This window comes from Falco biarmicus, chromosome 3, assembly GCF_023638135.1.
Source record: "Falco biarmicus isolate bFalBia1 chromosome 3, bFalBia1.pri, whole genome shotgun sequence".
Lineage (NCBI taxonomy): Eukaryota > Metazoa > Chordata > Aves > Falconiformes > Falconidae > Falco > Falco biarmicus.
This window is the reverse complement of record NC_079290.1, coordinates 27375803-27401957: the sequence shown is the minus strand read 5'-3', so window position 1 is coordinate 27401957 and position 26155 is coordinate 27375803. Positions and strand designations below refer to the sequence as shown.

The window sequence follows — 26155 nt, the reverse complement described above, 5'->3', positions numbered from 1 at the left end:
TCATAGAATCATTCAGTTCGGAAGGGACCTGGGATATATCTAGTCCAACCTCCTGCTCAAAGTAGGACTGACATTGGAAAAGAAAAGAGAAAAGCTATTAAGTTTCAAAAAAGAATAGATGCTTGGAAAAAGAACAGCAGAAAACCAAGATTTCTTTGAAAAAAGGTAGAAATTGATGGTGGGCAGGCACTCATGTTTACATGATGATGACTTGTCTATACAGTCAGAGCAGTAAAATGAATTGGAAAAGTTTCTGCTTCATTAAAAATGTATCTGGACTTTGCTGTTTGCAACATGTGAACATAAAATAGGTATGATTTATTCCATTCACTCCAAGGTAATGATATATTTTTAAAACATATAATATATGTTTTAATATATATATCTCCAAAATAATGATATATCTTTAAAACATATAATATCTGTTTTAATATATATATATCTTATATGTAATATATATATAAAGATATAAAGATATATCTTTAAAACAGGTCTTACTAACTGCAAAAGATGGATCAGGGGTCTAGACCTGAATCTCTAGAACAGTGTCTCTATAGATAAGCCCTAAATCTTCTAGCCGTTGCAAAAGTGTCTGTGTTTTCCAGAAATATGAATGTTGATGATTGATAATGCATGTTATGTATAAGTCTTACACAGTTGTAGGCAATTGCTTTCATTGAAAAGGAATATCAAACCTAAAATTTTTAAAGGAAGCACCTCATAATAAGGAATAAAATTTTTCCCTCAACAATATGGAAATCCGTACTCTTAGCTGTAAGAGAGAACACAGATTTCAGATGGGGTGTGGGGTGGGGTGGCACAGAGGGGAGGGAAGGAAGGGAGTTATTGTTTTTCGGAGCAAACATGAGCCATTTGTTGGTGGTGTATAGAACCGAATAGATAGGATTTTATGTTTTAGCTAACTTCAAGAAGGTTCTATTGTAATTCAAAGAGCTTTGAACTTTAATATGCAGAGTACTTAAAAGTTTTACTTCTGACAGGGACTGCTGTTGCTGTTTTACTGGAAAACTTTGGGTTTTTTTAATGTATTCAGAAACAAACCAATAACCAGAAAAGCAGTTCAATCTAATTTTCTAGGGAGACAATATTCAAAGTGACCCTAGAAGTCCCAGAACCAGGAGACCCACTTAAACTTAGAGTTCTTTGTAAACACTGCTGTATTTCAAATAGGCAAAGTGGGGAAAGATCAGCAGAAATTGGGACTAGAGGTAAGGAAGATACCGTTGGGCCCTACTTGTACTAGGGCCACATTAGCCAAAGATACATAGATTTGCTGTATAATTGTAACTTCTGTGACTGCACAGGGCAAGCTGATTAATGTTACTGAGTGCCAATGCTGGTTCGGCAGTGTCTATTCCAAGTGAACATGGTGACTAATGGAGAGGTGAAGTACTCCATCCTCAAAAAAACTTCCTTGGTACAGGATGGCTTCAAACATTGCACTGCTCTGTGATGTAATGAAGTTGTTTTGCATCTTTGACAGACTGGAGGGAAAAAAAAAAAAGTGTACTAACTGTAGTGTTAGTAAACGTCATTAGTTACCTTGATGCTGGACCCAAGCAAAGAGTTTTCCTATTCTTCCATTTGTCTCCCCCTTCCTTTCAATGCTTATTCTTGTTGCCTTGTACAATGTTTAAGGAATTGTATCTTACATAAAATATGAGGAGAAAAAGACCCAAAATAAATATATTTAAGCCAAGTGAAATTTTCAGAAGAACGCTAGCAGCAAGTACAACAGTTAATATAATGCTAATATGTTAGGTGTTTCTGCCAAGCAGATGAACTCTAAGAGATTTGGTAAGACCGTAATAATAAATCTTACTGTCCTATGGAAACCTTCCAGTCCAATTTTGCATGTCGACACACCTGTAATTCAAAGTAATGTTCTGAAGGCTGATGAGGATTTGGTGTAATTATATCTTAGATTGTAGTGTCTAAGCTATCAAACTCAGGCTGATATGTAATCAAATATACTGTGCCTTTTAATCTAATCTTAAATAAAGATTTCCATTTGGTTCTTAGAAATTAGTGTTAGGAGAAAAGTGAATATTATTTTGTAAGGTAGCTGTCTTTTCACATAATTTATATGAATATATTAAACCAATTGTCATGGTTTATAATTTTTATTAAATTAGATATTCTTTGCTTTAAAATGTCTGCAGATGTAATTTCTTTATAAAAATATTTTCCATTGTATTGAATTTAAATTGGTATGTGAAATGTGTTTTGAAGACTTTAATAGAAAAATAAAAAAAAATATTTAGGACAATACAAAGGAGTGGGTTTTTTTATGCATTAATTATGCCTGATGTGTAGTTGTGAAATGACTGATTATTGCAGGTTTTGCAGAATTTGTTTTTGTGGGCTTGTGTAATAAAAAGTGCTGGTATTATGTGACGAAAGCTTTTGGGCGGTGTTAGCAGAAGTGAAAGCATATTATGAATAATGTAATAAATGGTGAAGAAATCCAAAATGAGTTAGAATGTGTTCGTTCCATGCATGGAATTAATCTTTGTGAATAGAAAGCACATGGAAGATTTGAGGTAAATCTGTCTAATCCAAATTCGGGATAGTTCTTTTCAGTGTTGTATAAAAAATACATTTTTCTTAAAAAACCAAATTAAATTAAGAGTTAACGTGCAAATGTCAGGCTAGATATATTTTGTTTGGTTGTTTTCACACTACGGGAGAAATTTGACAAAACCTAAGCAGTTCTTATTGTAGGCACTAGGTGGTGTTTCAGCCTTTTTTATGGAAATGCAGCTCTCGGTACAGTGCCACTAGCACGTTAGATTCTAGTTGTAAACTAGTACATAAATAATCAGAGATGTTGGAAAGCAGAGTTTTGCCCATGTTTTCCTTTTCAAATTGGCAGCGTTCCCATTTTGAGAAGAACTGACAGCCACAAAATGCAACACTGATGTTCGTGTACAAAATGTGTTCATGACAGTTGAACTCTATAGTGGTGGTGAAGAGATTTGAAAATGGATGTAGTAGGTGGTGTGCCTATTTTAGTGTGCAGATTTCTGATGTAAGGGATTACCCCTTTTTTTAATTACCGTTTTAGAAGGGAAAATTCTGTGGTTCTTCTTTGCAGATATGTCAAAATGCACGTATTAAGTATGTAATCCACTCGTATAGTTTCCCCTTCCCTTCTCTTCTGTGCTGCTGTCACGGTCATGTGAAATGCACTGCCCTGGAAGGGACTTGGCAGGTACAGAGCTGCTCTGCATGTGTGTGAGCTGCTGAGCACTCTGTCACAGGCACCTGGGGGCAGAAGGAGAAATCCTGTCCAGGAATATGCCACCTTCCCATCTGTGCTCTTATGACACTATCTTACACGTATGTCTGTCATTTAATTGGAGTTCTGCACCGTAAATTAACAGTATTTTTAAAACTGCAAGAATACTTCTATATGCTATGATCAGATGGAGAAGTCAGTGTAGCCCTGTCCTAACTGAAAGCTTGAATTGCTTGGTGCTCATTGAAAGCATGTGCATTTCTATGTGTGCGTGACCGTCGCCATTCTGCTCATTGTCTGTGATTATTTGAAGCTAAAATTGTAACTGCTTGGGTCAACACTGTGGAAGTCTACATGTTGAAAGTACATTGGAAGTAAGGCTTTATCAGAAGTGTTAGCTATAAATATTATGAATCTCTCTTAGAAAGGCAGAAAAAATCTACAAAATACATTAATATATGCATTTTTCATGCTGTGTGTTTGAATTTTTTTGAAGATGAAATACTTTAAGTAAATTGTTCTCTTTCTTTAAAAAGGTCAGGAGTCAGGGTAGGTCAGGAGTACTCTTACTGATTCTACTTTTAGAGGATAGATACTTAATGTTATCCATTCAGAAGGACCTCCATTCTGTTGGGTACAAGGGAATAATACTGGAGTGTATTGTACTGGGACAAAATGTGGCTGTCAGCCAAGGACATAGTTGCTCAAGTGTTTAGACTGTGATATCTAGTTTCTGTAACATTTTAAACATCTACTAATAGAAGGAAAAATAACACACACAAAACTTTTGGGGGATTTTATCTTGTAGTCATTCAAATCATTATATATGTGTATACTTCAGTAATTATTTTGAATCTGGTCCTTGCATTGCACTGACAGGTATATGGATAGTTTAGAACTTCTTTCAGCTGTGTACAAGCCAAGCAGAAATATTAAAGGCTTTTAGTTGCTATTGATTAAAGAGCGCAAAAGTACTTCTGTCTTTGGTGCTGAAATTTCAGTTCGGAGCTTTCATGTACTTTCTAACGTAATTAGCAAAGGTAACACAGGCCTGTTCTTGAATTTGTATTTGGGTGACGACCAGGCCTGAAACATACACAGTATTGATCTTTGTTATCAGGACATCTAACCTATTTCAGACAGCAAGCTGCTACTCAGGGAGTCTCTTTTTTACCCTCAGCGCTTTCATAGCTTGTTCTGTTTTGCTGCAATAAACAGACGTGAGTTCTCACAGATGGAGTATCAGCACTGCAAAAAGTTAAGAAGGAAGTTTACCAGGGTGGGCTGTATTGCCACCATTAAATGGGCAAGTGATGCCTCCTTTTCCTGCCCCAGCCTGGCGATTTGTGAATAAGGCAGTCAGCGAGTTTAATTTGGGTACGAACCTTACATCCAAGTAGCCTTCTATATGAAGCTTTTATCAAAACATTTTTGGTGAGGCTTGACTAAGCAACATGACCCAAATTTTCTGTTAGATAACCGCCTGGAGAATAGACGTAAGATACAGATTGCAGCTTCTGAAACCTTTTCTGGTGGACTCAGCTAGATGTATTGTGGCGGTAGAAACTACATTTTCCATGTGATTCAACCATCAAACTAGCTTCATTTTCAAATCTTACATTTACTGCCATTGAAATGTCGATATGCAGATCCTTTTAATTTCATATTGCTACTGTCTGTGGTTTTCACTTGCATTATAAATGATGAAGCACAAATAGATTAAAGTATTTTTGCATTCATATTTTTTTTAAAATTTTCCTCTAAGGTTGTACAGACATATTTTATTGTACTGTGGCTAGATTATTGTAATCTTAATAGAGAGAATTAAAAGACTATTCTTTCTGCCTTCAGAAATGGAAACAATGAATTGATGTATGCTTGATGAAAACTTTGTATACAGTGTTTACAAGCTAACAGATTTTCCATTTAAATATGTCTGAACAGGTAATGTGGGTATGTAACTTGTGCCGAAAACAACAAGAAATCCTCACAAAATCAGGAGCCTGGTTCTATAACAGTGGATCAAATGCACCACAGCAGCCTGACCAAGAAGGTATTAGAGGTCTGCAGAACGAGGAGGCACCTCAAGAGAAAAAAGCTAAGCTGCAGGAGCATTCGCAGTACCAAGGACCATCAGGTGACATATCCACACAAGTTCTGGACAAAAACAGATCTCAAGGGCTCACAAGACAAGATTCAATTAAGAATGGTTCAGGAGTAAAGCATCAAGTAACAACAGACACAACATCAGACAGGTAAGAAAGTATTTAATGTTTATACTGTAAGATCTGCTGAATTTATGCTACAAATATTATTTTGCATTTTAAGTTTTATTTTATTTTTGTTCTGTCGCTTATGAGATACATACTGGGCTTTTTGAAACAATACTAAAAAGCTGCAGCTGGTCATGGACAATGTGTGGTTATCATTCCTTCTCAGAAAACAATATGGAAAATGACAGATGCAATGTGACAGAGCTTGTCCATGGGCTTGCAGCTTTGTTCAGTCATAGTCGTTACACTGTACATAATGTTACCATATTTCCTTTGTGACCGCTAACTTAATAGCAGAATTTTAGCAGTCCAAAATAAGACTCAAAAAAAGGAGGTGAATGGAAGATGGTGGGTGTTCAGACTATGGATTTAAAACATCTGGTGGTAATTGCAGTATATAGTTTTGAAGATGGTGAAATCTGTGTGATGACCTGAGTCTTTTCACTTTTCATGGTTTCTCTGTTTCTTGCTGTTAGTTATTGTCATTAGTATGAAATTTTTTTCTTCACTGGTTTATCTCAGTGTTACTTGGCATTGATTGAAACTGTGGCTGTTTCAGTGCTCATGTAGTAAGATCCAGTTTAGCCAGAGGCTGGAGCTGGAATTTCCCTCCCTTTTTCTTGATGTGATTGTACCAAAAGGCACCAGAAGGCTCTCAACCTCTGCGGCTACGTTTAACGGAACACAAAAGTAAAAACCATTTCATTGAATAAATTTAATTTCTTTCTAAGCAAGACCAGAATAAAACTTTAAATACAGTGAGAACAGAAAGAAGAGAGTAAGCTTGCTCACATGTTTCCATGGAAATGATACCTTCTCTCTCCAGAGACCTCCACCTGCCTTCAAATTTGGCAGCCAGAGCAGTGTAATCTGGCAGCCTTCCTCTGCTGCCCAGCTATGACCTCCTTACAATATTTATTCTGCAAGCTTGAAACAAGTTAGACAGCTATAATATCTTTTATGGCTAATATAATTATAATTGTTTGCCTTTTCCCCCATCTTTTGTGTTCCACTATGTTTTATTTCCTGTTTTTGGTCTTATTTGGAAACAAATTGAATGTAATAAATCTAACCCTTTTTGTTTAACTTACTCTGGCTGTTGCCCTTTGCTCTGATTGCAGCTGATTTCACTGGGTTCAGTACTTAGTGGCTCCGAGCACTCCTCAGTTATGTGCATGGTCTCTGGGAAATACAGCTGGAATCTTGATGCTAAAGAGCAGGAGAAAGAGTCTGATTCTCTTGTGGATCTTTTTTTTTTTCCTTAATTTTGCCAGAGAAATGTTATCATACATAATATGATGGTAACTCCCCCCCCCCCCCCCCCCTTCCCCCAAACAACCCCTTCTTGTACTTGGAAGTGTTTTTATATTATATGCATACGGAAAGAGATAGAGAGAAGAATGTACAAATACATATATAATTCAGTTATGTAATATACATTTACCCTAAGAAGAGCTGTATGGTAAACATGGACAGTATAAAGTAATATTTACCAACAGGAAGAATGTAGACTTTGTGCATGAAATTAGAATAATTCTTCTGATTGTGATCACTCCTACTCAACATACTGTGTAAATCCCTATTGTTTTTTCAGTCATTACCCTCTTCCTGTTTTATTTGAATACTAATATTAGTGTTCCCTAATGAACATATGCAAGTATGCTTAAAATATATTTCTGATATATGTTACATGCTATTGAAGGTTAGAGGGTCTTCTGAATGATTTTCCTCCCTAATGTTCCTCACCATAACTGTCTTTCCTTTGCTGGAGACAATGAAAAGGATTCCTTGATGCCCAATCAACGTCTGATTGGTCAAATAAGCTGTTAGATGAGAATATCAGTGTCTCTGAGAGAGACAATGCCGGAATTCAAGGATGGACATAGGCCTTAAGTTTGGACCTTGTATGCTGTGGTGCCATTGCTATTCTCAGCAGTAATACTGGGTAGGCATACAATTTTATTACATTCAACCACTGTTAAAAGCAAAAGATAATATATTATTATCTTTATACTAAAGTAATGCATAGAATATGTATCATAATTTGATATAATTTTAAGATTAATATTTATAGATCCATATGTGTTCTGCCTACTAGTATTGACCAACTTAAGAAAACTCATTTTATCTATTTGAAAGTTGCAGTTGTGACCAAGAAATTGTGTATAACTTTTCTTAAAGGCTTCTGGCCTTCTGTCGTCTTTTCTGAATGCTTCATGTTACAGTTTTGTTATTTCTTTTTTCTTAACATTTACTAAAAGAACCAGCCAGCAGAGAAACATGTTAGATGGGAGATCATCATGACAAATTTTTTATTCTATTTTTAAATCAATTCTATGCAGAAATTGAGCTACTCTAGTATGGCAGACCATTTGTGTAGATAAACTAGTTCTAGGAGAAAAACATGGCTATTCAAACTGTCCAAAATAATAGGGAAATAGCCAAAAAAAAGTCTCAAACATTTAGAAGTGGTTGTTCTTTATCTTGCACAATGCCAATAGCAGAAGTAAGTAGAAAGTGAGACCTATATTTTCTGTTTTACTTTTCATCCAAAACACATCAGTTTTGACACAAAAAATGATTAAAAAATTTTAAAACAGTGAAACACTTGTGGAAAAAAGTATTGCTAGGACTCTATGCTTGGGTTCTTATGTTTTGAATAGAAAGGGAAAATGTAATTTTTTATCAATTTTTTTCAAAACATATAAAGCTTCCTTTGATGTTGCAGCAACCATTACTTAGTAGTTCTTTATATCAAGTATCATATATCTCATCTTGGTCACCTGGACACAACTTGGTCACAGTGTAAAGGGCATCATTCACTCCTTGAATCTCAAGAACATCAATGTAATTTCTGTCTCATTCCTTGCTATGTCTTTTTTGGTTGTGCTTTTTTGGTTTTCCATTCTTGAGTAGTATGCACCATATTTTTTCCCTGTTTTCTTTAGTAGTATTATTCTTCATTAAAATAATATGATCTTTTTCACCCATTAGATTAGTATTCTGTTCACTTGATGGATGCAACAGTCCCATTTGCAATCAATGGATGCCGAACTGATCAGACAGACAGATAGGTACTTGACTGTAGATCTTTGACTGATCTGAAATTTGTTGCTTTGAAGAAGTCTGGGATGATTTTGGATTGCACATTCACCAAGAACGTTTTTTTTTAATATTGGATCTATTACAGAAGAAAAGAGAAGTCAAAAACTATTTAGGAACAAGTTGTACTTACCACCAGCAGAACAGGTTTTCATTATTAATTTTTTTTCTAGTTCATATCCAATATTTATAATTTGCCTTACAGTGTTTTTACTGCTTTCTGTGTAGTAAACGCATGGAGAAGGCAGAGGCAGCAGGCACACTGTAGGAGCCAGTGTTAGATTACTTTCAGTAGCTGACTGTCTTTGACATTGAGGTGAGACTAGCATAATCTGTATCACATGGAGATTTTATGCTAGGGCAGCTGAGAAGTAACCACATGTAGTGGTTTTCACGGACTTAACCTTGTGAGCAGAATATGTATGCTGATGCAGTGTAACAGTAAACTCCCTGAAAACTGCCAAATTATGTGAATCAAAGAAATGCAAAATATTACTTTATGTAGTCCATAGACCCAGAAGGTCCATTCTGAGGTCTGCTGTGCACAGATGGTAGATTTATGACTGTATGCACTGCAGTACTTTGATTTGTACTATCCATTTTCACATTAATTCTGGATTGTACAAAAGGGTCCTTTTTATTTTATTTTGATCAAAACCATACACGTACTGTATTGTTCCCAAGACCTATGCCCCTCATCATTCAATACATTGTGTTTCCTTCCTAGCAGCAAAATTATTTGAACAGACATAATGTTTTTTGAGTCATTTTCTAGCAGGCAATCAGCTTGTGAAATGGTTGATTTCTTCATTCCAAAGCCTAAGCCAAAACAAATGTTTATAATGTGCTATTAAAATGTGTACAGTGCCCTAATAAAAGCTGGAGAACAGGGAACATTAATGCTGATACAAAGCTTTTTTATGTGTCATTCTCTTTGCCTGAATTGTTAGATCTTTAGGTGGTGTTGCCATGCTGGAGTTGTAAAATAATTATTTTTCTTACTCTTGGTAAGATCCCTTGTAAAGTCATTTAAAACACATATAAATTCAGTGTTTTAAACCATATGGTATTTCACAATACTTTTTAAGCAATAGCTCTCCTGAAGTGGGAAACAGCCCATGCGTCTTCCCAGTGCAAAGTTATGATGACATAACTATTTCTAATCTAATGCCTATTTGAAGTGATATTATGAAGTTCAGGTAGATGTGAACAATTGAGTGTTGTGGTTTTGTGTGTGGGGTTTTGTTTGTTTTTTTTTTTTTCCTTGGTTTTTATTCCCCCCTAATCCATCCTGTATGAATCCAAAATGCTTTCAAAAATTTGAAAATGTTAACATTGAATTTTCAATAATTATTTGTCGTGCATTCTATTAGAAAACCTCCCCTCAAGGATATTTTTCATGAGATTCAATGCAAAACCATAATGAAAATATTGTGAGAAGTTTTGTTTTCATGTTTCATGAGTCAATTTATTATTGCTGCATCTATCAGAGGGTGAGCCATGTCAAAAAAAAAAAAAAAATTGCTTCTTGGTATTTTGAAAGACCATGATCGGTAAGATCATCATTTGAAGCAAGACTAATGAATAAAGCTTCCTGAATCCTTTTCAAATTAACGGTAAGGATATGAGATTAAATCATAAAAACCAGAATGAAAACAACAAATTGAGAGTGAGCAGCTGCAGAGTTGCACAACAGCAGTATTTATTTTCCAGGCCAGCAGACACAGATAAAATGTATCCTCCTTCCCTCTTCCTTCCCTTCTCCTTTCAAAGATACATATGTATTTTGGGGTTTCATTTTCTATCATCCCTTTTATCTCAGGAAAAAAGAGCATTTCTATGGTGGTTTCCACACACTATAGTGGGTTGGAGGATGTATTTTATTCTGATTAAGAACTGCAAACAAGACTGTTGAGGCTACTTGGGTCTGAAGGTGCAGGTTTTGCGCATATATTCTTTATAGTGTGTATACATGCATTTCCCACATAGGAAGGTTTTATTCTATTACATTACCAATGGCAGTAGTGGTCCCCTGCATCCCTTTGCTTCCGTTCTTGGATGGAATGCCAGTATAAGTTGGCAGTGTAGTCTCTGTCTTTTGAGACTGCAGTTGGGGCTGTCAGGGTGCAAACAGAGAAAAAAAGAGACCAAAATAAAAGGGAAGAGGAGGAGACAGGAAAAAGCAGGCATAAGCTAGCTGAGAAACATCAAAGAGCAGCATGAATTAAATAAATGAAAATGTGTGTCCATCTGTTTCATGTTATATCTTTTTCAAATGGCTCTTCTTTAATTGCTGAATTATGATCAACTGATACGAGAACATCAATGATGGTAGTTTAATGCAATTTAAAATATGACAACATGATATTAAAGAATCAGTCAATTACATTTCTTTCTGAAAGGCTGAAAACTGGCTGTTTCCCAAGATTATTTCTATTTTTCTTCTTCAACACTTATGACACAGCACTGTAGTACAGCCTCTGATTTTGATTGTTTGTAATTCTGAGTACCTGATTTGATACATCTTTAGCCCACATGTGTTAAAAAAATGTACAATCTGTACTTGGACCTATGGAAACTAAGCATATTAGAAAGCAATTGAGTAAAATAGAGGCATTTTAACTTTTTTACCTGTCTTTCTACCTGATCATGTATTTAAAGACAGTGAGAAATATTCAAATAATTGTATAGAGGCAGTGTTTAAAATAAGAGTTGGTATCTAAAAATAACTAAACTTTTAAGAATTTTTTATGTAAGATTTAATTTACGTGATTTTTTTTAACATTCTTGACCACTGCAGTAGAGAAAAAATGCAATTGTTGAGAAAGCATAACGATATTCTTTCACTTCATGAATAAGTCTAATACTTTGTACAAGTATTTTGCAGGTTGAGTTTAAAATTGAATCAATATGCTTTTCCATGCATGACTGCGAAGAGCTGTCGCTGACTTTCCCTGGGGCTAGAACAGGATGCAAAATTAGGGAATTAGAGGTATCCTACAGTTTTTTTGGGGGTTTTTTTTTTTTTGTTTGTTTGTTTTTTAACATATTAACTAAAGAGTTAAGTTGTATGGGATTTGAACTGCATCTAAATAAGGTTTTATCTTCATCTTCCTGCTGCCATTCCAGATTTTTCACCACTTTGATAGTCCTTGGAGCTGTAAAGTGAAACCAATGTCAGTCTCAAAACTGTACTCTCAGTAGTTCTGCTTTTGTTTCTTGTGCTTATGTTCCTTTTCATTGTATACTTTGTATGATTCTTGATGTAATAGATTAGAACAAATGAGTTAGTTACTTCATGGAACTCCTCTTTTAATTATTTCATTCCTCTGCACAGAGGTTTAGGGAAGTGCACCCACATTTCACGGCTATTCCGGTTTTCAGGTAGAAACTGAATTTATGCTTATCTGCTATCTCAATCTGGAATGGCATAAAAAGGAAATTAATCATAACTATGGCCGGGGGAAGGAATAGAAATTTATGGGAAGAGAGCCAGAGAAAATGCAGTATTTAATTATTGAAAAGAAGTACCCTGGGTCCAAGAAAGTCAGAAATACTTTAGTGCATAAGTTTTAATGAAATAATTAGACACTTATGACAAGGATTAAGCTACACCTACTTATGGGGATGAGTAAGGAGTTTGGTACCATCTGTAATGCAGAATCTCTGTAAGAAGCTCCTGAATGGTACTGACATTGTCTATTAACAGCCCAGACTACCTATAGCAAGTATGCTATGTTTCTACCTGTCATTAATAGGTTGCAATGGGTTGTAGCATCTCCATTCTGTTCTAACTTCTGGAAAAGAGGGGGAGCTTTTGCTCTCCATTACCTTTGCAGAACTGTCTGACTTCTGAGATACAAAACTACTTGTACAATTCTGTTTGTCTCCTAATGTTAGTTTTGTGGGTGTCCCACTCACGTAAACAATGGCAATGTTAACACAACATTCAGGAATATGTGCAACCGCACTGTAACTTCAGTGTGTTTTTTCTGAGATGTGCATTGCTTCCCTTCCTCCCTCCCTCCCTCCCCTTTTATTTTCCCTAAAGTAGCAGAACAATCAACGAGCTAGGTGTTCTTCATTTTTTTTTTTATGATGATGTTTTATTAAATGGAATACTTTTTGTTTTAAAGCCAGCCTTTGTCTAGCTGTAGGAACTGTACTGAGTAGCATTGGGCCTCTGACCAATGGTAGATACAATTTGGGATCTTTTTTGGGAGAAAGCTAATGTGTTTGGGGAAGAGAGAAAGAGAAGAGGAAACTTTCCTAACTGTAGCAGAACTAAACCACCTTAATAAACAGGCTAAACTGGCTGTGTTTCTTTTCAAACACTAAAGAGTGTTTTAATTAAACACATAAGAAAGAGATTGAATTCCAGCTTTAAGTGACAATCTGAACTCAGCTGCAATCATTTGCTGAAGCGAACAAATCTCATGTTAGTTTTAGGGAATTTCATTTTCACAATTTACTGTAGAGTGCCTTTTCAAAAATAATTGCATTGCAAGATGATGTTTGTATTTTGCTTACTGTTACTGATTACTTGTTTTTTTTCTTAATTATGCATATTTGTTGCATACCACTTACTGAAAACTAGCACTTAGTGTTTGACTTTTCTTGCACTTATGCAGAATGAGCTCAGGGAAGTCTTGATACTCAGTGCTGATCTTTGGTATCTTTGAAGCAGAGTTTGGCCTTCTATTGCAGTGTTATCCTTCTGTATATCACAGCTCTGTCTTTAACTGTGCTAAAAGACCATTAATAATCTAAATCTGTAAACACAGATCTCAGCTGTATCAGAATATTGTACATTTTTTATTAAATATTAACTGCAACTAACATTTATGGAATTAAATGTAGTTTTGCTTTTAGCTAAATTGACCCTAAAAGAAAGCAATAGTAGAAAAAAATTGAGGGTAGTAGCATTTTTAATTTAATTTTTTAAATTAATAGGCCAGTATACTTCTGGGTTGAGCATGTCTTCTTAAAGTGCTGATTTGTTGACCTTGAACAAACATCAATGTTAGAGCTCACTGTGTGTTCATAATCCTTAGCTGTGCTCTGTTCTTTGGAGGCTAATTTCTCTTCAGAACTATAAATAACAGATTTTGTTTGAATTTCATATTTAAAAAAATAGTGTATAAAGGTGAATAAGTTACATCTGTGGAGTGCAGTTGAGGGAAATGGCTAACATTTAATAAAGGACTCTGCTAACTCAAGCTTGTATTTTCTGGCAGCAAAGTGGTTCTGGAATCTGCAGGAGGCAGTTCAATGAACGGCCTTTTATTTTCATACTTTTTACCATAGCTATATAGACTGAATTAAAATAAAAAAAGAAAATGACTAACTGTTACTGGTACAAATTCTTCCTTTGGCTTTTTCTTTGTGCTTCTAGAAGTCTCAAATGATAAAGCATTCACTTCTGTAGTGCAATTTAGTTGTCATTTATCTTTTACATGGCAAGTTTAATGATTTTAGTAAATGTCAATCTGTTTTATTAAGTCAGATCTGAGGAAAAGTATAGCTAAGAAATTAATGTGATAGGACCAGGGTGATCATATTTTTATAAATAAATATTATATTATTAAGCAATACCATTTTGTTTTCTACTTTGTCTTTAACTTGATTGTTCTTTCTGCCTTTTCTTCAAGCCAAATCCTTGTTTGTCCCTTTGTCTAGTCTAGAATGTCTTTATCTAGTTATTTATTTATTTTATTAGCCCATCTTCTTTTGTGTATCATCTCTTTCTCACTGGTATGAGTTCTTACCAAATTCTGGGTAGATATTGGAAGTGTTTTGAAAGATATGCACATAGTATTCCTTCACTTAATGATTGACATTCTTATATTCTCTAAACCAGTCCTTTTTCTTTCCCCTAGCTCTAGCTCACCTCTCTTCCTCAATTTCCAACAAATCTGCAATGATTCATAAGTGTCTTTTCAGGTTTGTGGTAAAGTAAGTGGATACTTCTCTCCCAAGCTTTGAGAAATCTTAATTTTATGGCTTTCAGTAAAAACAGACTTCACTGCATTCTTTACTAACCAAAAGGAAGACAGCCATAGACATTTGAAAGTAATAGTTACCTGTTCCAGAAAAGTAGTGCAGTACAATGTCATTTCAAGTTAAGTAGAAAATGTAGGTGACCTGAAGTCAGTGACTCTTAACTTAAAGTGGAGTTTTAAAACCCAAGGTAATATCTATGTATGATAGGCAGTGGGTTGTGTGTATGCAACTTATATGTGTATATGCTGTGCTGTGCAGCACTGTGCCCTGTAATCATGCCCTGGTGTTTCAGAAAATGACACCAGGCAGCACTGTGCTTCCTGGAAATGCTATTAGGGACCTTAGTGAGTATATCATCTTCATAGAATAGAAGGAGGCTAAGTTGCTCCAAAACCAGTTTTCCCAATTTCTGGTCCACTGTTTTGTCAGCTGATATTACATGCTTGAATGGGTCCCTAGATGTAGTTTGTCTGCCAAACTTAAGTTTTTATTATGCAGCTTATAATAGGACAAACCATGAACTGTGCTGCAGAAAACCTTTTCTTTGGCAAAAAGAAAACAGCAAGGACAACAGTTTTTACGGTAATATTTTGATAGAAAGCAAAGCATTTTAGCTGCAAAAGGTTTTATTCCGTAACGACTTTGAGAAAATCCTGGACTTTAAATAATAGACTTCCTTGGTGATAGCTTAAAAAAAAGTGGAAAAAAATAGCCATCAAGGCAGATGAGATTAAAGCAGAAAGCTTCTGATTTTCTTTGTGATTCCAAATAAACTGGAAAGCTTCAGAGGGACATTGCATTCCAAAGTTCCAAATCAGTGCACAAACCCAAGGTTTATTCCCAGAGGTAGATTAATTTTAATTAAATGTTCTTGACTCTGGCGTGAGGTGCTGGGCTGACAAAAATGGACTGACCTGCCTTAGTTGTATCTTTATGCTTCAGATAGGACTGTGAAAAATATTTAAGCTTGAAGAGGAATCAAAATTAATTCAACAATCTAATCTCTTGAATATAAAAAAAGCAACAACTCAATGGTTAGTTCAGCAATTTTGCCTTCTCATGATGCTGAGATAATTGCATTTAATTCCTAAAATGGACATGTGATGATTCATCTTCCTGTACCATTTATTAATAGGGATTGGAACAAAAAGGAATTCTTGAAAGAAATTCAATTTAACTTGGGTTTGCATTTCTTAAAAAACCAATATATATTTTGTGTGCTTCCCATGTCTTGTAGCTCAAGTAAATGCAATGACTGGAGAATTTATTTTCATTTGGAAAATATATATCAACATCTGAAGAAAGAAATTAGATCTTTGGATAAAGTTGAAAGCAAAAATAATTTAATTGCTACTTGGCAGATATATTTTTTTGATGCATAGATTCTTCTCTAAACAAGACAAATAAAGAACCTGAGAATCAGAGTGAGAAGGAAAAGAGGAAGACATGTCCCATAATGAAAAAAGGAGGAATATTTTGTAGATGAGACTCACTCAAAACAAACTCTGGAGCTTTGGGTATTAGGGCTGGTACTAGTACTGTCTCAACTTCTCCTCAATAAACTTGTTTTGGATGATGATAGACTACATTGCGGTAATGACTAATGCACTGGAGTAGATCAGGACCATTCATTCCTACCTACTTTACTTCTTCTAACCTTCAATTAATTAAGAGCATTTATAACAATGCTTGTGTCCTATTTGTGGGTATTCACAAAAGCTGTCCGTTATTTTCAGAGTTATGCTCAGTGAAGCCAATTAAACCAGGAGATTTCCCTCAAGACAAGTGTTTAAAATATTGTGCTTTGTGTGGCATACAGGTACCTCTTTTGGAAGCATTTCTTGCTCTCTGAAAATGAGATTTATTTGGAAATTCAAACTGTGGTATATCAACAAATGTCATGAAGCCTTATTGTTCTGATAACAATCAATTATATAATTAACCCTAACACCCTCTTCAAAGCTTTTAATATAATGTCAGCACTGCCTTTCCTCAACTAACATAAAGTCTTTCCAAAGTAAAATATTTACACTGCCTTAATGCTTCTAAAACCCATGCTCCATGACATTGTCAAAGGAAATGAATTCCAGAGGTGTGTGATCATCAGAAATATGTTCTTCTGGTACTCCAATCAGTTGAAGATAGGAGCAACCCAGGAGACTATTAATCTTATAATGACATGAAAGGAAGATAAATTAGTTTCTTTGAATTAATTCCCAAGATATGGAAGACTCCAACTTTTATCCGGTGTACTGAACAGCAGAAATTAATAAACAATCCAGTGCATAGATGTGTTCTCTTAGCTCCTATTTCACAAAATGAAAAGGCTAATCTTAATCTTACTGTCATTTGGAGAACAATCTGTCTTCCAGTTTACACATATATTAGCCTTTGTTTCCATCACAGATCACCTAGGCACATTGACACCCAATATAAGTTTGGAGGCCTTTTAAGGTCCAAGTCAGTCATCTGAAAGCAGAGATACTGCAATAAATCTCTTAAGATGTTTTCCAGGTGACTAAAAGGAATTTCTAAAATTAATGAAACGCTTAATTTCACAGGGGATGAGAGCCAATTTCTGCAGTGTATAACTACCATGAACTTTAAGATCAATGTAATTGTTACTTTTTTTAATAATAAGGAGCTTTATGATCAACCTGTTCACCCAAAGAAGTGTTTGTGTGAAGGATCTCATCCAAAGAGGATGATAACTGTGTATCTCACAAAAAGAACATTATCTCTTTGCCTGAGTGTGTATATTGAAATCATTACTGTGCTGGGTGCATTTACATTGTTGGTAATCGTCAGTGGACTGTTGTAGGATTTAATTTTTGCTGTCTGCTTTGTGCTAATCATGTCCTCTCTTAAACTGGTGTAATTTGGAGAGTAAGAGATATATGTATGAACTGCCTGTGAGCACCAAGGGAATCAACTTTCACCTTGAATACATCATCCCGAGGTGGAGAGGAAAGACAGCTATCTGAGAACTGTTAGGGCATGTATTTTCAGCTTCTGTTTTTAGTATTTTACATTGTTAATAATGCATAATAATTTGTTAATAATATTTTAAATCACCCTTTGTTTTTTTGAAAGGTGACAAATTATAATTTTTTATGAAAGTGATGAAATCTCTTTTGTAGCAGATAAAATTTTCAATGCATTGTTTCAAAAATCAATCAAATCTCTGTTCTAACCAGCACTTCTTGACTAGCCGACACATCTCATTGGTGAACCATCCAGAACTGCTAATGAGGCATAAAGCAGAATTCATGTACTGTAATGAGGTGCAAAGAAATGCCAATTGATTGTGAGTCAGCTGAAGGTAAAATTGGTTGAAATGTACTCTTCTAAACCACACGTTGTGCAAGGTGCAGCATCTACTGCATATTGAGCCTGCTGTATCAACGTGTATTATCCGTACTCTGCTTATTCAACCAGAGTGTAACAGCTTTCTGTTCCTGTCAGGTAATGCAGCTATTCCTTTAGTCAGGGGGATGAAATCTCAGTTAGACCTTTAACTCTGATTGCGCAGTTCATCCATCTTAATAGTATTACTTTAATACTTAAAAAAATACTATTTGTATATTTCATAACACTTCTATGAACATGCACAAATGTATATATACTGAAAGCTTAGGATGTACAGCCATTTCAGTAAACTGTCTCTGTGGAAAGTGGGGAATTAGTTATAGGATCATTCTATGACCCAGAATTTACAGACATTATTTGTGGAGAAAAACAGATGTGTTTCTCCCGTAGGAAGCCTGCCAGTCTTGCAGACATGAAACAAAATTAGCAGTATGTATGAATTACTCTAGTACAAACTAGAATCATGGTCTTGCAGGTTGAAGTAATTTCTACATTTATTAGACAAATAGGTTGGTTCTTGTTTGTCAAATTTCTGCCCCAGCAGCTTTTTAGATAAATTATGTCTTAGGTAAGGGCAGTGGGTCAAACCCCACATAACTCTAGATTTTAGCGCTTCTTTTTTAATATGGGAGATCTACCATGAATAGGAATTTTGCTAGAAAACATGCAGATCCATAAAATGCCTGGAGTATATGCTTGGAAAATGCATGGGTGGGAAAAAGGGAGAGAATGTGCACACCTGGATTTTTTTTTTTGACATGGTGTCAGACCACAGCCAAGGCAGAAACTGGAAAGTGTTCTCAGATCCAGCAGTAGAAATGCAACCACAGAGTTATATTCATACCTCCTAAATAAGGTACTTAGACAAGCATAAGAACATTTCATTAAACCTATTTTTGGGCACTCATGCAATTTTTGGTCACATGAATTATCTTTCACTGTTGATTATACAGGAAGAAAAAGATGGATAGACTTATAAACTACGCACCTTAGTCATCTTTATTTAAGTGGAATGAATCTGGATGTCTTTGTTAATAATTTCAGACACTGATTCAGACAATCTTAATTTAACCTCTGAATTTACCTAAAATCAGTAACATCTTAAAGTTTTTAAGCATAGAATTCCCTAAGCAAGGAATATTTAGAAATGCCCAGATCTGGCAAGTGAAGCAGAAACTAGGCACTGGAGCTTTGTCGTGAACCAGAGGTAGGCAACAATGTTCTTAAAACTTAGGTTTTTGTGAATGTGTCATGTAGCATATAATGTTATTGTCTAAATAGCAGAATCCAAAATGCTTTATTCCACCTCTGCTGGGAAAAAAACCTCAATCTCAGTGCTATACCATTTCATGTTTTTAAGTTACACGATGCAACTTATTCACCATGTAAGTTGTATATTTTGTGTAATATTCAGAAGGGTGAGAAGAACAGAGATAAGAGAAAAAATTAAAATAAAAGATTTTGTGTAATTATTTTCAACAATTCTATGACTTTTGATATTGAAATAAAATTTCCCATATTGCCTTTCAACTAATATATTAAAGGGAATTCTGCAGAGAGGTTTGAAAAGCCATTATCTATACTCAGCTAAGGAAATTAACCAATAAGTTGAAGTTATCTATGTTAAAGATAGCTTAAAAATAATTGTACTGGGAGGTATACCTGATTCTGAGGAATATCTACTGATTCATTTCAAGAAGTATTACTGTTGTGGTATAGTCTATCATCACTAATAACAAAAGGATTTTAAATGATAGTTTTCATATTTTCTCTTGTCCAATTTCTTTGGGTTTTTTCCTCTATCTTACTCATCCTGGAATGTGCAATTTGTAGGGTCAGTGCCAGTTTTTGTATGTGTCCATACTAGGCCTAAACAGCAGGATTTCCCAAATGAACATATGGCTTATTTCCTAGTGTCTGCATGAGGAGCAAAATCAAACCTATCATTGTGTTATCTGGGTTTTAAAAAATGTAGATTTTTTTAACACTGAAGCTATTTATAAGAAGTCATCTAGCGTTTAACTTTCACAAGTCCTCATTCTTTCCTTTTATAGATTTAGAATTTAATTAAGCCATAAGTGGTCAAAATAAGATAAAATCTCAGCTTCCAAATATTTTATTTGTAAAAAGTATTCTTTCCAAACTAGTAAGTATGCAGGTAAAATCTCAGGTTTAACTTTCTTGCTGCCTTTTAGAAGGTTGTAAAGCTGTATTGAGCAGTGGATCATGATTATTTCTGTCATTTACTTAGACCATGATGTGACATGGAAATGTGAGGTTTGGTCTCGTCACAGAACTTCAGCACACCTAATTAGGGACAATTGGCACTTTCCTGCTTAGAAAGTCCAAAGCTGGTCTGGAATTTCCCTTTTAGGCTGATGTAGTCTATACTCCTTGACTTTCTTGAGAATCTATATATGTCAAGGTTAATTTTGTCTTTCATTAAGAAATAGACATTTGCTTGCCTTTTTCCCCCATTTGTGTTGATGACATTAGTTCCGAGAATTTTCAGAGATGGGAATATCCAGATTCCTGTAAAGCTGCAAAATGTAAACTGACAGCTTATATTTGTATTTTATCCTGAATGTAAGTAGATTAATCAGTGTCCTCTTAACCATTTGGAGTGTTGTGGTACTTGCTGGGTGAGTCCATGACTGAGGAACAGTGCACAGACTGCTTCCACTGGCACTAGAGCAGTTCCAATATTTGAAACATGCTAGAGGAGTAGTGCTGAACTGCGCTTTTGGGCCTTGATCCAAAGTCTATTGGCATGCAGTGTTATCCCTGATTTCACTGGAATTAGGCTACTAAACAGTTGCTGCTACAGGCAACAGTAGCTCAACACACTACACACTTTGAATAGCAAAGTTCTAGTACCCTAAGGACAATTAAGAGAATGAATTGGGGTTCACACCTCTTATCTGGAGCACTGACATTTTTCTTATCTGTAACCTGAACCAGCTCAATTAAGCTTCATTTCCTGAAGTATTTAATGGATAATGTACTTACAAGGTTTGTGATGATTAATGATTTTTGTGAAGCTTGTTCTAAGGATAAATTATTATTATTTCATTACTTGGTATTACTGCTGGTGGAACAGGAGACAAACTTTGGTGCGTCCTTTATGCACGGGATACCATTAGCAGCAAGTCCTATGGAAACTGAGGAATGAAGGAGTTAAATACAACAGAGAGAGGTGGTTCCATGAGCACCAGAATCAATACAGCCTATAATGGTGTCATTTTTCTGTCCTGTTTCTTCTGTGATGTGCTGGAGGATCACAATAACTTAAGAACCTTTTCCTATCACTTATGGTAATTTTGTCAAAGTTAAGATGGCAACGGTGTGGTTATTTACTGACCATACTCTTAACTGTCTTTCTACTGCCAGTCAATGGGTAACCGCTCAGTTCTAGCCAGCCTTCCTCTGCGCCCACTGACTTGGGTCCTTCTCCTCCTGTGACGATGGTAATTTTCACACAGCATGCTGGAATTAAACTATTTTAATATTTATACCCTATGAAATTAACCAGTCCCCTCAAGCATATTAAACATGGTGATAGATGGTAATATGGACAGAAGAATGGATAAACAGACTGTCCAGGTTTCTAAGTCTCATATTCTTGTTTAAAAGCTGTAGCTTAGGCTAAAAGGAGAGTGTAGATTACTATTAAATGGCTAAATGGGAGAAAGATGAATAAGGACATTCAAAAGAATTATATGAATATGGATAGAATGGCTCAAAAATGGAAGCAAGGAAACAGGGAGATGTGGAAGATACTGAGGTAAAAATGCAAGAAAGAAGAAACAATATTTGATGGCTGAGCATGAGGATGAATTAACTTTCTTTTATGTTACTGTGTTTTGTTAGTGCATATTTTCTGTAACAACGTTTGGTCTCTTAGCTGGAATTTCAGTTCCTTCCATCATAGATCTGTGACCTGCCTGGGAATAAAATCAGTATCACTTTTCCATTCTCAATGAATGTTTAACTCAGTGAATTAAATAGTTCTTTCAATATTTAATTATTTTTCGGGAGAGAGAACAGTCTCAACAGCAAAGACAAATTCCCTTTGGAATAATCAAGAGGGTGTTGATGAGGACTTTGTGGGTATATTTGAGGAAGCCTGAAGGAAACTTGGGACTCAGTTTTCCATGTTCCCAGACACTGTTCTAACTGCCAGGCTTCCCATAATAAAAAGAAGGGTGCTTTTTGAATGACTGCTCAGGCGCTGGCTCAAGGAGAGGATTCATTATTGCAATTCTTGGGCAGAGACTGATGCTTCCTTTCAGCCTGGATTTAGGTACTTTTATCCTTTTTGGGTTGGGGCCTTATTTACATCCCTCTCTCTGTTTCCTATCATAGATATTTAGGATACTGGCTTCTGTGACTCCTATTATTATGTGATTAAATTTGAAGTTGTAGATTTTGCCTTAGTTCTTGCTAAACTTCTCTTGTGCAACTGAACCTTTGAACACTGATGTGATGAAGTACAAATGAATGAGTGCTTTACCCCAAAAGAAAATATGGTTGCATTTCACTTGCAGCAGTAAAACGTCCACCCGTGAATTTAGTTTGTTTGTTCTTTAAATTTATGTCCCACCTTGGGACATCAGTTTGCTAATCTGAGCCAAAATGAGTAATCTTATAAACTGTAATAATATAACACCATCCAGTGTGCAAGGCCATTGTTGTTAACTTACCCATTAGCATTTGTTCAGATATTTTTGTTTTCATAATGAGAAATCTTGAACAGTCAAATCTTTTTAATCCTAAATATTTAGCTAAATGCTTTGGTAAGGGCGTATTGGAGAACAATGGTACTGCATTACAGGTATCTATGTGCTATTAATTACCCAATTTTATTTAGTGTCTAGATGAAAAAAATAGAGGCTTGACTTTCTGTACATTTAAAAAATCTCACTTTTACCCCCAAACTCCAAGTGACTTATCTCTACTGTTTTCTTCTGTGATTCCATCAAACTATACTCATAATAGCCAGTAAATTAGAATGGAATTCAATCCAAAGTTATACTAGACAGTATCTTTTATCACAGAAAAATCTTTAATTTATAAACTGTTATGTATAACTTTAATTAGGTTGCATGACTTTACCTAGTTTAAGCTACAAATGTCTGTGAAATTACTTTTCTGTTGGCAAAAATCAGGAGTAATGCCAATAAGTAATGTTTGAGATAACATATTTGTACGTATTGTTAACTTTCTTTATACAACAGGTTTACTTTAAGAGCTTTCTGAATTCTGGAATCAAATTCAAAGAGGTTTAATCTTATATTTCAAATATAAATGTTTTATATAAATCAAAAAACATTAACACATACTTGGGAGCTTTCTAGAATAACTTTTCTTCCACAATACTTGTAGCTGGAGGGTGTTTATTAAGATTCAGCTTGGCTAGAGAAATAGGTATCTGTATGGATGTCAGTGTAGCCTGGCTTAATGGATCCAATGGTGCTTTCACAAGCTTGTCTTTTCATTTTGAAATAGGCTGTCAGCCATGTCAGGTAGTTGCTTAGACTATCTGGTACTTGTTTTTCCCATTCTGTGCAATATCTTTAAAGCACTTTGTGTTCTTGTCTATGAAATCCTTTGTAAAACTGATGTAGAAATTAAATTTGTTATTATTGTTAAGCCATAATTAACAAAAGCATGTACATGTATATGCAAATACAAACACACACAAAAGTATAAAAAAATCACTATCAAAATTATTTGAATCAGGCCCTCAAATGTTAGGAAATGTCAGAATCACAAGTGCTTGAGTACTTCTTGGCTTACCTACTGCATGTTGAAGTACAGTTAGGGGTGTTTTAGAAAAGCAGCCTGTGCATATTGGACCTCTTTTTCTTCCTAAGATGGATATTGGAGGTGTAGAGTGAGTGACCTGAAGAAGAGGAATAGAGATCTCAAGTGTAAGGAAGTTAAATATCAAATAGGCAAAATAATTAACTCTGGTCTTTTTCAGAATTCTTAAGTGAGGCTTTTAATCTGGGAATGCTGAGGATATAATTTCCTAAATATTAAAAATGACACTAAATCACTGTGCCCTTCACCACAAGAATTTTTTTTTATATAAAAAGTACTGACACATTTGAAGGTCACTAACAGGATTGGCATAAGGTAACTAGTACCTGTACTGTTTTGTTCTGAAACGATATTAATGTAGAGGAAATAATTTTTTTTTGTGGTTCCACTGACTTCTTTTGATTGTCAGTTCCATCGTGGTTCTGAAAGGATGCGTACTTCAGTGGGCACAGCTGACTCTGCTTGTCCTCCTTCCAGCCTCTTCTTGCTAGGCTTCTTTGTTTCTTTGACTCTTCTCTGCCCAAACAATTATATTTTGAAAAAGGTGGCAGTAACTAACAAAAGGGCTTAGTAATATGTCTGCATTATAGGGTCAATACAATAATACAGGCCACATAGTAAATATGGAAAAGTATTGTTTATTGGCCAAAGGGTCTCTTGGAGAACAATAGAAAGGTCAGGAAAGAAAAGCAATTCTCTTTATTTTTCTGTGCTATTTTTTTTTAATTTAAATAAAAATCACATATTTCTAATCAACAGCAAGTTCAATCTTGATGAAAATTCCAGATGTCCAAAAAATGTGTATTTGCACAACGCCTCTGTCATTATAGTGGAATTTTTCTGCTAGTAGCAACTATGGAGTATTTGTCTTTAAAAGTATCCTTTTATCTTTTCTATATTAAGTGTTTTATTTGCATGAATACCTGCAGAGTACTCTTCTTCCTTACCCCAGAATTAAATGAAAAAAAAAAAAAAAGTTTTAAATATGTATCCCATTTTGTCAGTAGAACAGTTTTACAAATAAAGAATGTATGTCATAACTTCCATTTTAAATACCTGAAAAGGAAGACATAGAAAGGTGAATGTCAAATGTTCAGACCTTGGTTGCAACTACAGGAGAATTTTGGCCTTGTATCAGCTCCATGGTCAACATTGTCTCTGAACTGTTAAGTGGTGCATATGACTAGTAATTATTTCAGTAACTTGAATCATTTGTAACAAGATGATTCTCTCTTGCAGCAGATAAGAAAATGTTGTCATTTTCATGGAATGAATGTAAAGGCAAATTTTATTATATTACAAACATGAATTCTCTGTAATGTAGGCAAGGTGATTACCAAGTATTAAGTTTTCATATTATTATGGCAAGATAGCCATAAATACTCACTGGCCCCTACTCCAGGATCTCAACAGTTACCAGCTTTGCCATACATATAGCCTAGTACTTTTTACCACAAATTGTAATACATTTCTCAAATACAAATGTTTCTATAATGCACAGTATACAGTAGGTATAAAAACAGATATTAGAAACTATTTTGTGTAGTATTTTGTAGGTTTTCACATGCATTTTGGGATTAGAGGATATTTTCTCTTTTTAAAATAATTTATTTATTTTTTTTAATATTTAACAGGGGTATGCGTCTTCTGTATCTCTTTTAGAGGGACCTGGAGATGAATTTTTACTATTTCTTTTTTTGTTTGAAAATCTGAGTTGTAGCTGCCATCCTTCTGGCCAAAGAAGCCTGGATGGGTACTCCCTTCTGAGCACATGAATACAACACTTTAATTAGCTGGAAGGTTGCTTATTCCTGTATCTTCTGGGATTAAAATCACTTTCAGTGGAAGAGCTTTAATAATGGCCCTCATTTTATGTTGGTTTATTTGGAGATTTTGTAATTAGTGCTAAGATGTTAAAAGCTGTAAATAGAAAATGAGGTATTTAAGGAAAATCTTTTTAATTGTTATTTTTCAATTTGACAGTGATAGAATATATTCTGTAATGTTAAGTAATGTCACTCTCTGGCACAAGCATTGAAAGAAAAGAGGAAAAATGTGTTTTGTAGTCATGGATAATTATTTTCTGTGCATTTAATGGTATCCATCATGCATATTATGCTGCAGAATCTCTCACTGTGTTCCATTAGATGACTGATTCTGCTTCTTGCTCTTTGGCTTTCTATACTGCATGTGTACCGGAGATGCAGGCTTCTTAGGACAGTGGGTTTTCCTGGAAGTAGATAGGTATGGAGCACCCAAAGAAGTGATTGATTTTGCTCAGTTCCATTATGACTGAATCTGTGCAATAAACTTTTAAAAG

The 26155-nt window shown here is 35.0% G+C and overlaps 1 protein-coding gene across 45 annotated transcripts in view; it reads left to right on the top strand.

Moving 5' to 3' along the window:
* The window catches only part of RIMS2 (regulating synaptic membrane exocytosis 2), a 484966-nt gene that overhangs the window by 118201 nt on the left and 340610 nt on the right, over nt 1–26155 (top strand). For all 45 annotated transcript variants that reach the window (XM_056332919.1, XM_056332910.1, XM_056332929.1 and 42 more), the window contains one exon: nt 5207–5517. In XM_056332919.1, the coding sequence (XP_056188894.1) occupies nt 5207–5517 (311 nt within the window). The remainder of the gene's footprint in view (nt 1–5206; nt 5518–26155) is intronic.